The sequence below is a fragment of the Capricornis sumatraensis genome, chromosome X (assembly GCF_032405125.1).
Source record: "Capricornis sumatraensis isolate serow.1 chromosome X, serow.2, whole genome shotgun sequence".
NCBI lineage: Eukaryota > Metazoa > Chordata > Mammalia > Artiodactyla > Bovidae > Capricornis > Capricornis sumatraensis.
This window is the reverse complement of record NC_091092.1, coordinates 9,482,331-9,502,862: the sequence shown is the minus strand read 5'-3', so window position 1 is coordinate 9,502,862 and position 20,532 is coordinate 9,482,331. Positions and strand designations below refer to the sequence as shown.

General features: G+C 38.1%; 1 protein-coding gene across 2 annotated transcripts in view; it reads left to right on the top strand.

The window, feature by feature from the left end:
* Positions 1-20,532, top strand: part of CENPI (centromere protein I) — a 52,645-nt gene that overhangs the window by 15,292 nt on the left and 16,821 nt on the right. For both annotated transcript variants that reach the window (XM_068962818.1, XM_068962817.1), the window contains exons 5-16: positions 2,038-2,086; positions 2,349-2,395; positions 3,636-3,725; positions 4,049-4,171; positions 4,410-4,577; positions 4,723-4,843; positions 5,985-6,076; positions 12,753-12,870; positions 12,958-13,022; positions 16,180-16,274; positions 18,831-18,966; positions 20,073-20,197. In XM_068962818.1, coding sequence (XP_068818919.1) covers positions 2,038-2,086; positions 2,349-2,395; positions 3,636-3,725; positions 4,049-4,171; positions 4,410-4,577; positions 4,723-4,843; positions 5,985-6,076; positions 12,753-12,870; positions 12,958-13,022; positions 16,180-16,274; positions 18,831-18,966; positions 20,073-20,197 — 1,229 coding nt within the window. The remainder of the gene's footprint in view (positions 1-2,037; positions 2,087-2,348; positions 2,396-3,635; positions 3,726-4,048; positions 4,172-4,409; positions 4,578-4,722; positions 4,844-5,984; positions 6,077-12,752; positions 12,871-12,957; positions 13,023-16,179; positions 16,275-18,830; positions 18,967-20,072; positions 20,198-20,532) is intronic.

The window sequence follows — 20,532 nt, the reverse complement described above, 5'->3', positions numbered from 1 at the left end:
AAGATCCCCTGGAGAAGGAAATGGCAACCCACTCCAATATTCTTGCCTGGAGAATCCCATGGACAGAGGAGCCTGGTGGGCTACAGTCCATAGGATCACAAAGAGTTGGACATGACTGAGTGACTAACACTTCAGCTTTCAATGGTTCATATCCTAGGGATGTGAGGCAGTGAATGTTTTTTTACAGAAAGTTACTATATTTTGTGTAGAATATGGCAACTTGGTCATAATATGTATTCTTCCCTTGAAAAAAAGATTCTATATCTAAATTCACACTTCTTATAAGTATGTTCAGTCTTTATCAACTCATTTCTAAGTACAGGAGTGACAATATGGAATTCTGTACTTTAAAGTATAGAGTCATAACTACTAAAATATAACTTTCTTTAAAAAAAATCTTGGGTTTTGCTGCTTCTCTAGTCCCATTTAATAATTTGTTATTGTTGTTCAGTCGCTAAGTCGTGTCTGACTCTTTGTGATCCCAATGACTGCATTGCGTGAGGCTTCCCTGTCCTTCACTATCTCCCAGAGTTTGCTCAAACTCATGTCCATTGAGTCAGTGAGGCTATTCAATCATCTCATCCTCTGTCGCCCCCTTTAATAATTTACTTTTTCAATTTCCTATATTCTAAAGTAGGTATTGGCAAATTTTTCTTAAAGGGCCAAGTAGTAAATATTTAGGTTTGAGCGTCATACTGTCTTTGTCACAAGTACTCACTCTGCTGGTGCAGTGCAAACTCAGCTACAAACAATAAACAAATGACTGTGTTCCAAAAAAACTATTCACGGTGACCCAGCAGTGGGCTGAATTTGATCCACAGGTTGTTGTTTACCCATTCCTGCAATAGAATATTGTTTTTTGTGTGATAAACAGATATTGGGGTTTTTCTTTTATGTGTTATTTTATGGTTATCATTTTTTAATGGAAAAAATAAACTGCTACTCTCTTGTCATGAAGATACTCTCCTCTGTTTTCTTCTAGAAGAAGTAACAGCAGATTTCCTATAAAGAAAAGGAAGTAAATATTTTAGGCTTGCAGGCCACTCAGTTTGTGTCACAACTGCTCAGGTCTGCTGTTGTAGCAGGAAAACAGGCATGGCCAATACATAAATGAGTTAGTGCAGTTGTGTTCCAGTAAAACTTGATTTGCAAAAATAAGTGAACTATAGTTTGCTGACCTCTAATCTAGAATAAAACCTCAACAAGTGGTCACTCAAAATGATGTGGTATAAGGAACCAATCATTCAGTACTTTAAGCTCAGATTTATTGAGTGTGTGCTGTTTTGCCAGACTGAGGTCTAAATGGCTAATTAAATTCTGGTATATTCACTGGAATATTAAGATAATTGAAAATGATCATTTTGAAGACCAAGTAACATGGGAAAATACTTTTAAGTGGGAAATCAGGATAAAAGTTTTAAGTTTATAACTTAATAGCTGTGGACTACTAGAAGGAATTGGCAATCCACTCCAGTATTCTTGCCTGGAGAATCCCATGGACAGAGGAGCCTGGCAGGCTATAGTCCAGAGGGTCACAAAGAGTCAGACATGACTGAGGCAACTTAGCATGTACACACGCATTAGAAGGAATACATGAATTTTTGTTAGGGAGAAGATTCTGTTTCTGGTTTTCAAGTTGTCTGCATTGTTGTATTCCAAAGATAACTTTAAAAATAGTGTAAGTGGGTAAGTGAGAGTCACTCAATAATGTTCAACTCTTTGTGACCCCATGAACTATACAGTCCATTAAATTCTCCAGGCCAGAGTACTGGAATGAGTAGCCTTTCCCTTCTCCATGGGATCTTCCCAACCCAGGGATTGAACGTAGGTCTCCCACATTGCAGGCAGATTGTTTACCAGCCAAGCCACTCGGGAAGCCCAAAAATAGCATAAAGACATGCTAATTTAAACTATTGTTCAGTCAAGTTCTGAAGCCTTTTTACTTAATCATTGTAGGATTGACATTTAACGAAAATGCATTGTTGCTCTCTTCAAGATATATTGTCATTTTTTCTTTTAATTTTTATATTTTGACAGTGCCCTTATGTCTGCCATTTGTTATATTTACTTACCAAAAAAGAGAATGGTGAGTATTTTCATTCCAATTGTATTACATTCACTCTGTGGAATTAGCATTTGTATTGGCCTTTATAAAGTTTTAATTATTAGCATTAGTTGTATGGCAAGGTTTTGTGGGAATTGCTTTTTAGTACTTTTACCTAAGAGCATCTGCTTAATGGCTTAACTGAGCAGGGTAATTATAGTCTTAATGTGGTGTAAGGAGAAGCTACATGGACAACGTTTCTTTTTATTCTGAATCACAAACTTCTTTTCTTTACCTTCACTAGTCAAACCATTTCGTGTGAGAAAACTGCTTGATCTTCAGGCCAAAATGGTAAGTACTCAACCTAAAACTGGCCAGTGTACTCTGTGCTAGGTATGGAGCTAGGCTTTGGGGATGTAAAAGTGAATGCATCATTATCTTCAAGAAACTTATTGCCTAGGGAGCTGAGTCAACAAAGTAAAAATCAGAATTAGACTGGGGTCAAGGGAGGAGTGATGATGGTGAGTAGAATTTAACTAGGCCAGGAAGGAAACGAAGGGCCCTCATGGCAGGGAACAGCATGAGCAAAAGCCAGGTAGATATCAAATAGCAGCAACTGTTTATGGAATTGGGTTGGTATGGCTGGAAATTAAGTGTTAGCGAGTAATAAAAAATGACTATTTTATTAAAGTGACTAGCTTATTTATTCTGTGGCTGTGATCTAGGAAAGCATTCTTCTCTGGATGCTTAAACTTCAGTATATATCCTATTATCTCTTGTCCTTACAACCCTCTTGCCTTGTTATTTCCACTATACCTGCCAGGTAACAGAAGCTTTGGGTGTAAAACCGAGGGAGGTTGTGGTGCCTATGCCTAATTACTGAAGGCTGCTGGCCTACATAGAGGCGTTCAGTTTTCATGAAAAACACAAACACACGTGCACATTTGTGCTTCCCCAGTATGAGGTTTCCTGTTGGTATTTACAATTCAGTGATTGTTTTTGTTTTATTAGGGGCTCCCCTGGAAGCTCAGATGGTAAAGAATCTACTCACAATGCAGACCTGGGTTTGATCCCTGAGTTGGGAAGATCCCCCAGAGAAGGGAATGGCAACCCACTCCAATATTCTTGCCTGGGAAACCCCATGGGCAGAGGAGCCTGGTAGGCTGTAGTCCATGGGTTCACAAAGAGTCAGACAAGACTGGGCGACTACCACTTTCACTTTCTTGTTTTATAGCTTCCTGTTTCGGTTTTTGAGTGCATGCAGTATCTTCTGATAGCTCTCTGAGGATAGTAATAATAATGATTTTGTGTAAATTTAATTTTATTTCATATTAATCAGGCAGAGAAGAGAGAAAATCAGGGAAGAAGTAAAATATGGGAAAAGATCATAAAAGAGAACATGTCAAGTCAGAGAGGGTTGCTTTATGATAGTTGATTTAAATGTTTTGAGTTTCTGTTCCTCGATTTTCTATAGCATCTTCCTATATCACATAATAAAATTAGGATCTGAATATACATTTAATCTTTTTATATTATTGTTACTCTTTTTTTATTATTGGCCACAGAACTGAAAATTCTTGTTTTATTTCAGGGAATGCAGCCTCATCTCCAGGCTTTGTTGTCACTGTATAAATTCTTTGTTCCTACTTTGATTTCTGTATCTTTGCCTATGAAAAAGAAGGTAAGGGATTAAGGAACAATAAGTCATATTTGGATAGAAATATGTTATTTTGAGTAAGTTAATTTATAGATTTTGACTAAAATGTTTATAGCATAGTGTTTAAGATCTAATATTGTAGTGTTGCTTCTGAGAAGTTTTTTAGGGATTAACACTTCGTTTTGATTCTATTCAATATTCTTAATAGATTGCTGATTATACTTTAAATGGACCTGCATGGGGCAAAATATTTCATAATTAATTTACTTCAGTTAATGAGTTTTAGATTTTATACCGTTCCAACTTATGGATACCTCCTCTCATGTACTTTATATTCAAATTTTCAGATTTATTTTAAGAATTCAGAGAATCTGTGGCAGACCGCTCTACTTGCTCTGAGGTCAAGGAATCAAGGATTTCCTTCAGAACCTCTAAAGTTGATGTTAGCTAATGTCTATCCTATAAAAAGAGTAAGTATTTAAAATCCCAAGTAACTTCCACAGCCTTCTTTATTGTTAAGTTCAAACCATAAGGTTTCAGATGTTGGAAGAGATTAGAGATATCTGAGTATATTTTAATTACTTTAATTAGGATTCTATGCAAACCACATTCAGACTCCATTCATTAGATCACCTTAATAAGTGCTTTTACATTTATAGTTTGTAATCTGTTTGATCCACTGATTGTTTCATTATCGTTCCTTTTTAGAAATGGAATTCTCACTCAATTATACCAGTGCTAAATTCCTGTAACTACAGTAAAGAAAGTAGAAAAAAAAGGATGAATCTTTCTGATTACTTCAGTAGCAATGGATCATTTCCACTGGAACAGCTTAAAAGCTTCCCTCAACTCTTACAGAACATTCATTGCTTAGAGGTATATAACTGGGCCACATGCTTATTCGCATAACCCATTTCATCTTCATGGCCTTTATTTTTGTTATATATTTCTTATCTGATGATTTCCTTGTTGCTCTGATCTCCTATATACTTACAGTTGACTGATTTTTCTGTCTTTGCAGCTGCCTTCTCAGATGGGCGCAGTGCTGAACAGCTCTCTGCTACTTCACTATATTAACTGTGTCAGAGATGAGTCAGTCTTACTGAGGCTCTATCACTGGTTGAGTCAAACATTACAAGAAGGTAAAAATTGATGCTTTTAAAGTGTTAGATGAATGAAGAAAGAGCAAGATGGTTTAGAAATAGGTTTCTTTTAAAAGAGTGACAATGTCTAGACAGGAGGAGCCTTCATAAGCTATAATAATTTTTTCTGATAATCATATATTCAGAGCCTGAATGCTGCCATTGTTCTAATTTCAAGGGAAAGTAAGGAAGGAGATAATGTTGTTAAGGAAACACTACTGCATCGTCACCAGAACTCACTGGGTGCCTCCACTTTGATGACTGTCACAGTCCAAGCCCTCTCTAGCTTTTGTATGTTCAGAAACTTGCTGTTAAGCCCGCAGAATCATCAGGTTAATGCTAACCAAACTCTGAGACTATTGTGTAAGCCAGAATGTCAACTTATTATTTCATAATAGAAGTAATTCCTTCTGGTAACCAAAATATTCATGTTTGCCGACTAGAATCACTCTTCTCTTCTATCAGTATATATAGGAGCCACATTAGTCATCAGAAGGTTTCTTAATATTGAACTGAAGGAAAGGGAAGTGAGAGAGTTTTTCATCCAGGCCATAGTAAAACCCAATCATTTCATTTCCTCTGAGGGGGTCAATCTCTCTAAAAATAATGTTGTGTTCACCAGATTATTTCTTTCCTGGATAAGCAAATCCTGACTCTTCGAGTGTTTAAGGTCAATTTTAGTCAGTTTCAGGGTAACTCTCTTTCTCCAACTCAGAGTCTTTCTTTACATAGGGTATGATGCAGTTAAATTTCCACTCACTAAAGTTCTACCACTCTTAGATTGCCCCCAGTTCACCCTAATTGAAATTTAGGCATTCTCAAGCTTTTAATTCATATATTTAAACATTCTGTTGGATTACTGTGTGGCGTAAAGCTAATCGTATTCATTATGTATGACTTTTACCACTTTATTTTTTTTTTTTACTATAAGCTTTTCCCCTGTATTACCAAGTTCTTGAGGAACATTGCACTATCACCTCCACGTATGTGTTACAGTCTCCAGTGTGAGTTGGCTGGGATGTATGAGACTGATAGCTTATTTATATTTATCATTTATTTGTCACTTTAGAGTTGTTGTGATGTTTTGTGTAGCTTTTATTGTTGTGCAACCAGAGCCTTATGCTTAATATTTCTGTTTCAGAGTGTATTTGGTACAAAGTGAATAATTATGATCATGGAAAAGAATTTGCCAACTTTCTGGACACTATCCTCAGGGCAGAATGCTTCTTACAAGTAAGGTTCTGCTTGTTTCCTACTTATATCACCACTTCTTTTTCTTTTAGCTTTTTATGTTGTATTGGGGTATAGCCAATTAACAATGTTGTGATAGTTTCAGGTGAACAGCAAAGGGACTCAGCCATACATATATATGTATCCATTCTCCCCTAAACTCCCTTCCCATCCAGGATGCCACATAACATTGAGCAGAGTTCCATGACTTCATCACTTCTTAATTAATTTAGATATTCATTGAAAACCTTTTCACTGGTGCTTGACATCTTTTGTAAACAATATTTGCTCAATTCAAAATTCATCATGAGTGCGTGCTAAGCTGCTTCAGTTGTGTCTGACTCTTTGAGACCTCCTCTTTGGACTGTAGCCCGCCAGGCTCCTCTGTCCATGGGATTTCCCAGGCAAGAATACTGGAGTGGGTTGCCATGCCCTCCTCCAGGGGATCTTCCTGACCCAGGAATTGAACCTGTGTCTCTTGCATCTCCTGCATTGGCCAGCGAGTTCTTTACCACTAGTGCCACCTGGGAAGCCCAAAATTCATTATAGATAGAGCCAATTGAACTGACGTTTATCTTTGTACTGATGGCTGTAAAGAAAGAACTTGTTAAATTATCCAAATAAGAGAAAAAGATCTAGAGAATTCCCTGGCTGTCCAGTGGCTAGGATGCTATGCTGTCACTGCTGACCACCCGGATTCAGTCCATGGTCAGGGAACTAAAATTCCACAAGCCACATGGCATGTGTTACCCCTGACACACACACAAAAACAGAGAAAGAGGTCTGCAATTTAAGAGAACAAACTGAAGATGTAACTGAATGCATCAAATTAATTGGCCAGTAAGAGAAATCTTACAAGGTCACTGTTGTTGTTCAGTTGCTAAGTTGTGTCCGAACAATTTGCTACCCCATGGACTGCAGCACACCAGGCTTGCCTGTCCTTCACTATCTCCTGGAGTTTGCTCAAACTCCTGTCCATTGAGTCAGTAATGCCATCCAATCATTTCATCTTCTGTTGCCCCCTTCTCTTGCCCTCAAACTCCCAGCATCAGGGTCTTTTCTAATGAGTTGGCTCTTTGCATCAGGTGGTCAAAGTATTAGAGCTTCAGCATCAGTCCTTCCAATGAGTATTCATGGTTGATTTCCTTTAGGATTGACTGGTTTGATCTCCTTGAAGTCCATGGGACTCTCAAGAGTCTATTCCAGCACCACATTCGAAGGCATCAATTCTTCCACAGTCGGCCTTATTTACAGTCCAGCTCTCATATCCATACATGACTACTGGAAAAACCATAGCTTTGATTATACCAACTTTTGTTGGCAAAGTGATGTCTCTGATTTTTAATATGTTGTCTATTTGTCATAGCTTTTCTTCCAAGGAGCAAGTGTCTTTTAATTTCATGGCTGCAGTCACCATCCACAGTGGTTTTGGAGCCCAAGAAAATAAAATTTGTGACTGTTTCCAGTTTTTCCCCATCTATTTGCCATGAAGTGATGGGACTGGATGCCAAAATCTTAAGTTTTTTGAATGTTGAGTTTTAAGCCAGCTTTTTCACTCTACTCTTTCTCCTTCATCAAGAGGCTGTTTAGTTCCTCTTCACTTTCTGCCATTAGGGTGGTATCATATAGATGTATGAAGTTCCTGATATTTCTCCTGGCAGTCTTGATTCTAGCTTGCGATTCCTCCAGCACAGCATTTCACATGATGTACTCTGCAAGTAAGTTAAATAAGCAGGGTGTTGATAAATAGCTTTGACATAATCCTTTCCCAATTTTGAATAAGTTCCTTGTTCCATGCCTGGTTCTAACTGTTGCTTCTTAACCTGCGTACAAGTTTCTCAGAAGACAGGTAGGATGGTCTGGTAGTCCCATCTCTTGAAGAATTTTCCACAGTTTGTTGTGATCCACACAGTGAAAGCTTTAGTGTAGTCAATGAAGCTGAAGTAGATGTTTTTCTGGAAATCCCTCGCTTTCTCTATGAACCAACAGATGTTGGCAATTTGATCTCTGGTTCCTCTGCCTTTTCGAAATCCAGCTTGTACATCTGAAAATTTTTGGTTTACATACTGCTGAAGCCTAGCTTGAAGGATTTTGAGCATTACCTTGCTAGCATGTGAAATGAGTGCAATTGTGTGGTAGTTTGAACATTCTTTGGCATTGTCCTTCTTTGGGATTGAAATGAAAAGTGACCTTTTCCAGTCCTGTGGCCACTGCTGAATTTCCCAATTTGGTGTCATATTGAGTGCAGCACTTTAACAGCATCATCTTTCAGGATAAATAGCTCAACTGGAATTCCATCACCTCCACTAGCTTTGTAGTAATGTTTCCTAAGGTCTGCTTGACTTCATATTCTAGGATGTCTGGCTCTAAATGAGTGACCACACCATCGTGGTTATCTGAGTCATTAAGGCCTTTTTTGTACAGTTCTTCTGTGTATTCTTGCCACCTCTTCTTAATCTCTTTTGCTTCTGTTAGGTCCTTGATGTTTCTGTCCTTTAATTGTACCTATCCTTGCATGAAATGTGCCCTTGGTATCTCTAATTTTCTTGAAGAGATCTCTAATCTTTCCCATTCTATTGTTTTCCTCTGTTTCTTGGCATCATTCACTTAAGAAGGCTTTCTTATCTCTCCTTGCTGTTCTCTGGGACTCTGCATTTAGTTGGGTATATCTTTCTGTTTCTCCTTTGCCTTTCACTTCTCTTCTTTTCTCAGCTATTTATAAGGCCTCCTCAGACAACTACTTTGCCTTCTTGCTTTATTTTTCTTTGGGATGGTTTTGGTCACCACCTCCTGTACAGTGTACAAACCTCCATCCACAGTTGTTCAGGCAGTCTATCAGATCGAATCCCTTGAATCTATGTGTCACTTCCACTGTGTAATCATAAGGGATTTGATTCAGGTCATACGTGAATAGCTTAGTGGTTTTCCCTACTTTCTTCAATTTATGCCTAAATTTTGCCATGAGGAGCTCATGATCTGGGCCACAGTCAGCTCCAGATCTTGTTTTTACTGACTGTATGGAACTTCTTCATCTTTGATTGTAAAGAATTTAATCAGTCTCATTTCAATATTGACCATCTGGTGATGTCCATATGTAGAGTTGTCTCTTGTGTTGTTGGAAGAGATTGTTTGCTATGACTAATGTGTTGTCTTGACAAAACTTTGTTAACCTTTTACCTACTTCATTTTGTACTCCAAGGCCAAACTTGTGTGTCACTCCAGGTATCTCTTGACTTCCTACTTTTGCATTCCAATCCCCTAAGATGGAAAGGACATCTTTTCAAGTGTTAGTTCTAGAAGGTCTTATAAGTCATCATAGAACCATTCAGCTTCAGCTTCTTCAGCATCACCGGTTGGGGCATAGACTTGGATTACTGTGATATTGAATCATTTGCCTTGGAAATGAACCGAGATCATTCTATCGTTTTTGAGATTGCACCCAAGTACTGCATTTTGGATGCTTTTGTGGAGTATGAGGGCTACTCCATTTCTTCTAAGGGATTCTTGCCCACAGGAGTAGATATAATGGTCATCTGAATTAAATTTGCCCATTTCCATCCATTTTAGTTCACTGATTCCTAAAATGTTGATGTTCACTCTTGCCATCTCCTGCTTGACCACGTCCAATTTACCTTGATTCATGGAACTCACATTCCAGGTTCCTATGCAACATTGTTCTTTATAGCATTGGACTTGACTTTCACTACCAGGCACATCTACAACTGGGTGTCATTTCCACTTTGGCCAAAGCCTCTTCATTCTTTCTGGAGCTATTTCTCTACTCTTCTTCAGTAGCATATTGGACACATACTGACCTGGGGGGCTCATCTTCTGGTGTCATATCTTCTTGCCTTTTCATACTGTACATGAGTTCTCAAGGCAAGAATACTGAGTGGTTTGCCATTCCCTTCTCCAGTGAACCATGTTTCGTCAGAACTCTCCACCCCATGACCCGTCTGTTTTGGGTGGCCTTACACGGCATGGCACATAGCTTCATTGAGTCATGCAAACCCCTTTGCCATGACAAGGCTGTGATCCATATGATCATTTTAGTTAGCTTTCTGTGGTTATGGTTTTCGTTTTGAAGGCTGTGGGATTGTAGTTCTTCTTCTGTCTGCCCTCTGATGGGTGAGAATAAGAGATTTGTGCAAGCTTCCTGATGGGAGGGACTGCCTGTGGGGAAAACTGAGTCCTTCTCTGGTGGGCAGGACCATGCTCAGTAAATCTTTAATCCAATTTTCTGCTGATGGGTAGGGCTGTGTTCCCTCCCTGTTAGTCACAAGCAGTGACCCTATGTTCTTACAATCAACAAGCATTTTGCCAGGGTCCAGCCCCGGTGGATCCAGGGTAATTCGAAGGGGAGACGGAATCGACGTCCTAGGAAAAAACTTATTTGATTGCAGATATAAAGAGAGATTAGAAAAGGATAGTGTAGTAGGAAATATTAGTGGAGAAAAAGAGGCTGAATAACTTGGTTTACGTGGAATACCAATAAAACTCCAAGACAAGGACTTTGCTGAGTGTCCATGCTCCAGATGGGAATTCAGCCAGAAGGGGAAAGAAAGAATGACATGGGGGAATCTGTCTTTCCAGAAACTGATCTGATTTCTGTATTTTTCAGGTTTGCTTATATACTTTTTGTTATACATAGGGATGAATACAGAGTCACGTGGGGGTCAGCAGACCTGACCCTTGTCAAAATCAGGTGCTTCATATAAATGTATACAACGGTCTTATGGGTTTTACATCATCTTCTGGCCATGAGGCCTGCTGACATTTTATGGCCCTTTCTGATAACAGTCATTCAACCAGAAAACTTATTTTTTCCAGGGGTGATTTTTTTTCTTAAACCAGGCACCACCCTCCAAATAAAGTTGCATTCTTACAGGGTGAGGGTTTAGTGGGTTACAATCAAGAAAGGAATTTATTTAGCCTAAGGTTTAACATGATTAATCTTAAAGGTTAATACTTATTTCTCCTATATGCTAGTTATATTCATTATAAGGGCAGGGAATATGGAGATTTAGCAGCAGATATTGGCTCAACAAATGAAAACCCTTCACCAATATAATTTCTAATCAATCTCCTATACTATACTAATAATTTTCTAACTTCTCAAAAGAGTCTGTATTTAGAAAGTTTTAAAGCATCTCATGCCTCTCACGGTTGGGAGGCTGTAAACAATCACATACATGTGGCCAGACGAACCCACTCAGGCAGGCTAGATGAACCTTCAGAGGAGTTTGTCATTCTTGTCACGCCCAGGAATTTTTATTAACTGGAACTGCAAGTTAACTCCTTCTCCAAGAGAGGTGGTGGGGGAACAGCCCTCCGTAAAGTCAGAGGTGTAGGTGAGAGCATAACAGACTCTGGTTTTGGGGGTAGATGCTCGGGAACAGGGGGTTTCCTGAGGCTCGATCCCGCCTTTGCATATGCGGAAGCCTCCTTCCTCATGATCTTTGCCATGGGCGGAGTTCCTCACGCTGGCTCCTGGCAGCATTTTTTTGACTGCTGAATATGTTAAGCCAGTTAATTATTTGGCCTGGGTAACCCTGAGTTGTACTATTAGGCTGCTACTCAGGTATCAGCACCATCAAGAAGCCTTTACTCAATCTGGGTTAGATGTTTGTTCTTTGTGCTCCCTTGGCTCTTGTGTGTTTTCCTGTATCGTCTTATCTGAAACATCTGTTTTTCCACACATTATGGGCTCCAGACAGGTGGGAACCATGTCTGACTTTTCTTCATGTATGGGTGTTTAACTTGATACCTGGTGCAATATTAAAAACAAGAGAGAGAGAGATTCTCAATAAATGTTTGTTGAATAAATCTTAAGGATTTTATATGAAACCATTGAATTAGAAGTTGGGTATGGATAATGGTAGTGAGAATAAAAGAATTAATTTAGGTTGAATTTTTAGATTTTCTGTTTGGGAGGATGATGATGGGAGTATAAGAAAAGCAGGCTAAGAAGGAAAGATATATTTGCTTTAAAAGATGGAATATCTAAGAGGTTCAATAGGCAGTTAGATAATAAGTCTAGGGATCAGAATGAGATTTGGGCTGGAAGTGCAGAAATTTAAGACTCCTCATGATATAGGTGATGGTTTTAGCTGTGTTACAGATGTGCTTGTTCAGAGAATTCATGTCTGAAAAGAAGGTGCAGGATAGAGTCTTGGTGCATGCCACTATTTAAGACTCAGGATGACAGAATTAAAAGGGAAAGCCCTGGATCCTGACTCACTTGTGAAAACAGAAGCAGCTAGACACTCAGCCCTCTCCAGATGGTTTTGCTCAGAGTTCAGGTTTGGTCTGTGGCTCCTATTAAAATTCCAGACTTACTGTGCAACTTTATGGACTATTCGAGTGTCTGCGTGTACTCCAAAATAATAGTTTCATTTATCTTGAAAAATATTTCATAATTTGATTTCTTACCTTCTTTTTAGTTGGTGAAGTTTTATGGTATTTGAAAACTATGTTGATAAAGATGTTAAAGTATTCAAATATTAATCATCTGATTCTTTTTAGGAGAAAGTCTGATACCTAACCCAAGGCTTTTAATTATATTTATGACAAAAAAATTAAGAGTAAAACAACTATTGCACAATGTAAATTGGTTGTTTTGAGTGTAGTTATGACTGAAGAGCCCCACGTAAGGTTTTACCATCAACTTGTGTTATAGGAGGGGTTTTATTCCTGTGAAGCATTCCTGTATAAGAGCCTTCCTCTCTGGGATGGCCTCTGTTGTCGATCACAGTTCCTTCAACTTGTGAGCTGGATTCCTTTTAGTAGCTTCTCTGGTATGTATCATGAAAATTTGGAGCCATTTAATTCAGTGTAATGTTAATTAAAAGAATTGAATGATGTTTTTCTTTTCTGATTTTTAGAGGTGAAGCCACTTCTTTTTGACCATCTTTCACGGCTTTTCTTTACATCATCTATTTTTTTCAAGGTAAAAAAAAATTGTCTTAGTCTATGGCTGGTGGTACACACTTTCAAACCCACATTACAGCAGTAGTTTTTTAATAGGATTCACTTGAACCTGGACTTGAGATGCTACGTCACTTAAATCAAAGTTAATGTATAGAATTTTCTGTTTTTAAGGTTTTGTCACATATAATTTTCCTGAACTGTTTCCACTTGTGGCAGATGATGAAGTGAATGCAGGTGACAAATCAGTATTTAAAACAAACTAGGAAATAACTTAAGCATACTTAGTTTGATTGTTGTGGTTGATAGTTTTGTAGATACACTTTTTCATTTCTCAGATATATATTGAGCACACACTATGTGTTATAATAGTCATTTTCTGTTAATAAAATTGTTCTAACCTTATATAATAAAATGTGTTACTATTTTGGAGTGTTCTCCAAAAAAAAGACCACTGTGGTTTACAGGAGTTCTATCTAAGTTTGAGAGCCACTTTCTTATAGAATGGTTATTCCTATTCTAAAAGAGTGACAATATAAGTAATGTTCCTTTGTAATTTTTTTCACCTTAAATCATTTATTGTTGGGCACAGTTACAGAAAAAATATATCGTCCTGATGAGTGTTTATCCTAATCAAATGGTACTTAATTAATTGCCTATCCCAAACTTCTAATTCGGTTATTCTTGTTTTTCTAAAATGTTTGTTTTTGTTTATTGGGCTGTGCTGGGTCTTAGTTACGGCACACAGGACTTTTAGTTGCAGCAAGTGAACTCTAAATTGTGTCATGTGAGATCTAATTCCCTGACCAGGGAATGAACCTGGGCCCCCTGCATTGGGAGTGCAGAGTCTTAGCCACTGGACCACGAGGGAAGTTCCTCGGCTATTCTTTATTTTTTCTCTTATTCTACCAATCTAGAATGCTGTTTATCTGTAAATATTAGATTAAACCATCTGAATAGATTTAATCTGATAGGTCAAAGCTGTTTGACAATTGCCAGTTTCATATGTTCCAGCCTAACAAGTATACGTTTATAAACACATGCATATATTCGTATTTGAGAGTAAGAGGTGGAGAGAGGAAGGGAAACAGGCAGTGGGCCAAAGACAGAAATCAAGGAAATGCTTACTACTTAATTCTCACTGAAAAGGAGAGTCTATAAAGGAACATTTTCAAGAAGTATGAAAAGAACCAGGAGAATAGTAGTTCCAAAGAAACAGAGAGACACAGGCTATCAAGAAGGAGTGAAGGCCAGTCTAGGTTCGATGCAAGATACAGGATGCTTGGGGCTGGTGCACTGGGATGACCCAGAGGGATGGTATGGGGAGGGAGGTGGGAGGGGGGTTCAGGATTGGGAACACGTGTACACCCGTGGTGGATTCATGATGATGTATGGCAAAACCACTACAATATTGTAAAGGAATTAGCCTCCAATTAAAATAAATAAATTTAAATTTTAAAAAAAAAGGAGTGAAAGGCTAATGTTGCCACGTACCCCAAGCGGGTCCAGAAAGATACAGACCAAAAAAATTTATTTTGGAATTGATAATACAGAGTTCTTGGCTACCTTTGTGAACAGGTTCAGTGGAGTGTGGGGTTAAAAACCAAATTGTGGAGCTTGAGGAGTCGATGAGAAATGAAGATAAGACAATGAGTGTTGACTGTGTTTCCAAAACTTTGGCTAAGGGAGGGATAGAGAAAGAGAGCTATAGTGGGACTTTGAATCAAGGGAAGGTTGTAATTTTTTTTTGTCCCCAGAGTGAGAAAAACCGGAACATGTTTATAGATAGGATAGAAGGAGCCAGATGAGAAGAGAGAGAGGTTGAAAATGGGGGATAATTGACAGTGCAGGGTTTCAGAAAAAGCATGATAGTATTGGTTTAAGACTAGGTAGAGTGATTTGCCTGAATGGTGGTAAGGGGTTTAGGTACTACTGTTTTCTAAGATTGAGGACAAGGATATAGAGATAGGTGGACATAGAGATATATTTGTATAGTTTGAACAAAGAGCAAGAAATTGAATTACTTTTTCCTAAAAATGTTAAAAATCTCAAAATAAGAAGTGCATTGTAGAGGACAGAATTGAGTAGGGAGCTTCAAGAGGGTGTTATGTGAAGAGAACAGCCATTAAAAAAAAATGGGAGAGACAGCTGATTGAAGAGAAGTATAGTAAAAGGATCACTGGGCTTCATTAAGGACCCAGATGAAGTTGGAGACCATAACTTAGGAGTGGTGTAGAGCTGTGCTTCTCAATCTTTTTTTTTAAACCCATGCCCCCTTCTCATAAAGATAAAAACCTCATGCCTTCCATTAATATGAAGGCTGGATGGGATAGAGTAGGTGAGTGGAGATTTTCTCAATATGACATAGTAATATTGAATATCTTCCCATATGTTAGCACCAAAATAAATTATTTTAGGTGATTCCAGGTTTGATTTTGACTCAAACATATTTATAATCTGAATGTGAGGTGTGTCAGTTTCTAAAAAAAAAAACTTAATTGAACTCTTCAATGAAGTAGCGGTGAGCACTGTATCACTGCAGATATTCAAATAGTATCTAGACCATTAATTATTAAGGATGTTTGAGGAAGATTTCCTGTATTAGGTTTTGGGATGGTGTGGATTGCTTTCAAATTTGTAGATATTACAATTTATCCTTACAAGTGTTCCAGGCACACTTGTTTTAAGACTATATTGTTTATATGTGAATAAGTTCCTGGGATATCAAGGCAAAGCCTGAGAAAGGAAAACTATAGAATTGTTTTCCACAGTCACAGAAGATAACTTTTATGACCAACAAAATAATAAATTGCAGTTGTAGACCCAAGGTGAAAAGCATAGGAAACACATATCTGAAACATAAGAGGATCTCTGAGGGGAGATGATAAGAGGTGGGTGGTGCTATATTTGATGATGTAATATATTATGAATGAATATAATTTGGAAAAGCAAGAGTCTATTCCTCGCTGATAAGCTGGGGGCCAGCTTGTAGAGAAAATGGCAAAATAAACTTGTATTAATCTGTCTCTTGGAGACCAGTCAGGTTGGAGCAGCAGCTACAGGGTTCTGAATTGGATGTGGTTGTCTCCATAGTCCCTTCTATCTCTAAGCCTCTGGTTTAGTCTGTTAGTTCTCAGCACTATGGTATAACTGCATGATTTTTTGTTTTGCCTCTGCAGTGTAGTGTTCTTCAGTGTCTGAAAGAACTACTGCAGAATTGGCTGCTGTGGCTTTCTATGGACGTCCACGTGAAATCTGTGAGGAACAGTCCTCTGTGAGTTATCTTACAACCTTCCACGAGAGTTGATCTGTGCAAAACTGCATATGGAGTTTAACGGTGTGACATGAAACCTAATTGCTCTATGTAAATACTGAATCGTACTTTTCTAAGGTTTTTTTTCCTACTTTTCACCCTTCCCCACAATCCTGTGAGAAAGATTAATTCTTCAAGTTTTATTATATAAATCAGAAAGCAAACCCTAAGCCTCTAACGTTAGAACTTGCAACTTTGGCTTTCATTCAGTTTAGTTCACTTTATAAAATATATTGTTGCTTATATGTGAAGTCAATTTTGATGATGGCTAGGAGAATCTGTTATTTTGCTGTACAGATTTTTTTTGTTTCCCTGATATAGTTTGCTTGTATACATTAATTTAATTTCACTTTGTAATTTAAAAAAAGCCCTGAATTTCCATTATGTTCATTATTATTAAATATAAAACCTCAAAGTGAAAGTCAAAGATTTAACTGAATTTCAAGGAACTGCCTAAACCAGGTTGCATTGATTCTTTCCACCTAGAGTCTTGGGTTCTCCTATATTCTTTTTTAACATTAATTTTTTTAACTTTATATTATAGAAAATTCCAAACAAATTCAAAAGTAGAGAAAATAGTACAGTTATTACCCTTATGTATGCATCATCCAGCTTCAACAGTTACCAACTCATGGTTAAATTTTTCTCATCTTTAACACCCTTCATGTCTCTCCTCCTTTGTACTAGATATTTTTTTAAGCAAAACCCAGACATCATTTCAGCAGTTGAAAAACGATATCAGTATAACATGTAAAAATTAATAGTTTATAATATGTTCAAATATCTAATCAGTGTTCAGATTCCCTATATTATCAGTCACATTCTTACTTTATAACATAAGGATCCCTAAGCTTCAATCACAAATACTTGTTGGTTAGTTTGGTGAGACTAGTCTACATCTATTTTTCTCTGTGTTCTTTTCCCTATAGTTATCTCCAACTTTGTTATGAGAACGGAGAAAACAAGATTCTTGGAAGTTGCCTGGAAATTTTTTATTTCTTCATATTCATTATTATAGTGCTTCCATATATCATGTATGTCTGATCACTTTTAGAAGAAAATGAAGCATTAGTGAGTAGTGAAAGTATCTTGTAAAGCAGTGCTTCTCAAAATGTGGTTTCTGCACCCGCAACATCAACATAACCTGGGCACTTGTTGCTATTCAGTCACCCAGTTGTGTCCAACTTTTTGTGGCCCCATGGACTGCAGCACTCCAGACTTCCCTGTCCTTCACCAGCTCCCAGAGCTTGCTCAAATTCATGTCCATTGAGTCAGTGATGCCATCCAACCATCCCATCCTCTACCACCTCCTCTCCTCCTGCCTTTAGTCTTTTATAGTGAGTCAGCTCTTCGAATCAGGTGGCCAAAGTATTGGAGTTTCAGTTTCAGCATCAATTCTTTCAATTAATATTCAGGGTTGATTTCCTTTAGAATTGTCTGGTTTGATCTCCTTACTGTCCAAGGGACTCTCAAGAGTCTTCTCCAATATCGCAGTTCGAAAGCATCAATTCTTCGCTGCTCAGCCTTTGTTATGGTCCAGCTCTCACATCTGTACATGACTACTGGAGGTAGAGCTCAGAAATATGTGTTTTAACAAATGCCTCCAGAATTTTGGTACAAGCTAAAGTTTGGGAACCCCTATCATAAGAAATTCCATTTGAATGCTTAATCTCTTCAAATACCTAAATTCTGTTAAGAATAGTATGTTTACATTTATAATCTTTAGCCATTTTGCAGTGTAAGTCTTAGGCACCCTAATACAGGTGGTTTACAATTTCTGTACTTTCTTTCTAAAAATCCTAGGATCCTTTTTAATTAGTGTCATAAATTTTGAGAGGGCATTTAAAAAGGGGCTCTGCTTTCTAAAATTCTTAAATAAATGTACATAATTGTAGGTAATTTTGCTTATCTTAATACTACTTGGCATTATAAAATATAGCTCTTCCCAGTGCACCAGCCCCAAGCATCCAGTATCATGCATCGAACCTGGACTGGTGATTTATTTCATATATGATATTATAGATGTTTCAATGCCATTCTCCCAAATCATCCCACCCCCTCCCTCTCCCACAGAGTCCAAAAGACTGTTCTATACATCTGTGTCTCTTTTGCTGTCTTGCATACAGGGTTATATATACTTTAACACCATTTTTAGTTCAGAAATTCAGGCAAAACTGGTTTTGGATTTGTGTATTTAGAAACTAATTTGCTGACTGCTGTGGTCCCTGGACATTGGTAATATTATCTAAAGTCTGGAGTTTAATCCTTTCTTTCTCTGTTATTTACTAATATTAGAGTGGTTGCTCAGGATATTCTATGAATTGGTCTTAATGGTTCCCTAGATGGCTGTATAGTTGTAATCACTGTGGTTTTAAAAAAAGTGAGTTATACTTTGGAGCACCAATCATTTTCTGAAATTCCCCACAACTTTTTGCTGTATATTATATCCAGCTTTAGCTGGGAAATTGTGAGGACTTTTGCAAATATGGATTTGCATGTCATGGTTTCTTATTGCAGAGAGACAACTTTAGGTGGATCCATGAACTCTGTGTCTGAACTGATTCACTACGTAGGATGGCTGTCCACTACGGCAGTTCGCTTGGAAAGCAACCGTACTTTCTTGCTGCACTTTATTTTGGATTTCTATGAGAAGGTAGTACACATCCCATTTCCCCTACTTAGATTTTTGTGATAACTGTCTGCTTTACTACTCTGTGTTTAAATTTTATGCACAGCTATTAAGTTGGGCTATGATCTTATTATCATAGTTGATTTTAGTTAATAAACTAAAGTTAAACATAGTTAATTTTGAAGTTAATGATTATATTCTGGCCTGAATAATTGACAAGGAGAAAAAGCAAATGCTTTTTTCTGAGTTGTAGGTACCACTTTAATAGACATTCCCCTGAATAATGCTAACCCTAGACAGAAGTCTGTCTTTTTACTCATCCATTATAGATCTCTAATGCCTGGTAAAAAAACAAAAATACGCTATGTTTCCTTAGCTCTTTACCCCCAGCTTTCAGCTGCCTTATTTCTTCCGGTACCTATGATTCTGGTCCTCTTCTGTTGTTTTGTAGTATTCAACCTAGACGGAACTATTATTTAGGAAGTACCCACTAATCTCGGTTTTCCTGGCTTCTTCCCTTCACTGATACCTAGTTGTATTATATTTGCTTAGAAGATTGCTTGCTTGTTTTCCAGGTTGACAGCTAACGTGATAAATCAGTATTTATGGGGCTTAAGCCCACCTAGGGCTTCCCACGTGGCACTAGTGGTAAAGAACCTCTTGCCAGTGCAGGAGACATACTAGATGGTGGATTCAATCCCTGGGTTGGGAAGATCCCCTGGAGGAGGGCATAGCAACCCACTCCAGTATTCTTACCTGGAGAATACCATGGACAGAGGAGCCTGGTGGGCTAGTCCATTGGGTCGCAAAGAGTCGGACACGAGTGAAGCGACTTAGCACGCATAGGACTTAAGAAAGAAATGTTCCTTTCCCCTTTCCCCCTAACTCTAAGATTTCTCCCCAGAAAAAAAAAGAGATTTTAATAATAAAACCTTCCAGAAATAATCCTCTATCATAAGGTTACTGTTTGGTGAGGTGCATTTTTAAGCAAGTTGTGACGACCTATTCTGTTTATGAATCAGGCAGTACCATCCCTAATGCTTATTCTCGAGTGATGATTCTTTGGGTGAAGTTGATTGATGGGTTCTGAGGAATAATTTATATACTGATGTTATCATTCTTCCCAAAAGGTGTGTGACATATATATAAATTATAACCTTCCATTAGTGGTATTGTTTCCTCCTGGGGTCTTCTATCCTGTACTCCTCAGCCTGGATTCCAGTATCCTGAATCAACTCTGTTACATTATGGACAGGTATGAAGCCTTTTCCCCATTTTTATATCATAATTCAATCCTCGTTTTCCAGCTATAAAATAAAGTATATAAATATACTACAGTAAGATTATATGGGCTTCCCGGGTGGCGCAGTGGTAAAGAACCCACCTGCAATGCAGGAGCTGCAGGAGATGCAGGTTCAGTCTCCGGATGAGGAAGATCCCCTGGAGAAGGAAATGGCAACCCACTCCAGTATTCTTGCCTGGAGAATCCCATGGACAGAGAAGCCTGGCAGCTACAGCCCACGGGGTCTCAAAGAGTCGGACACGACTGCACACACACATACAAGCTTATTATATATAATGCAGTAAAAT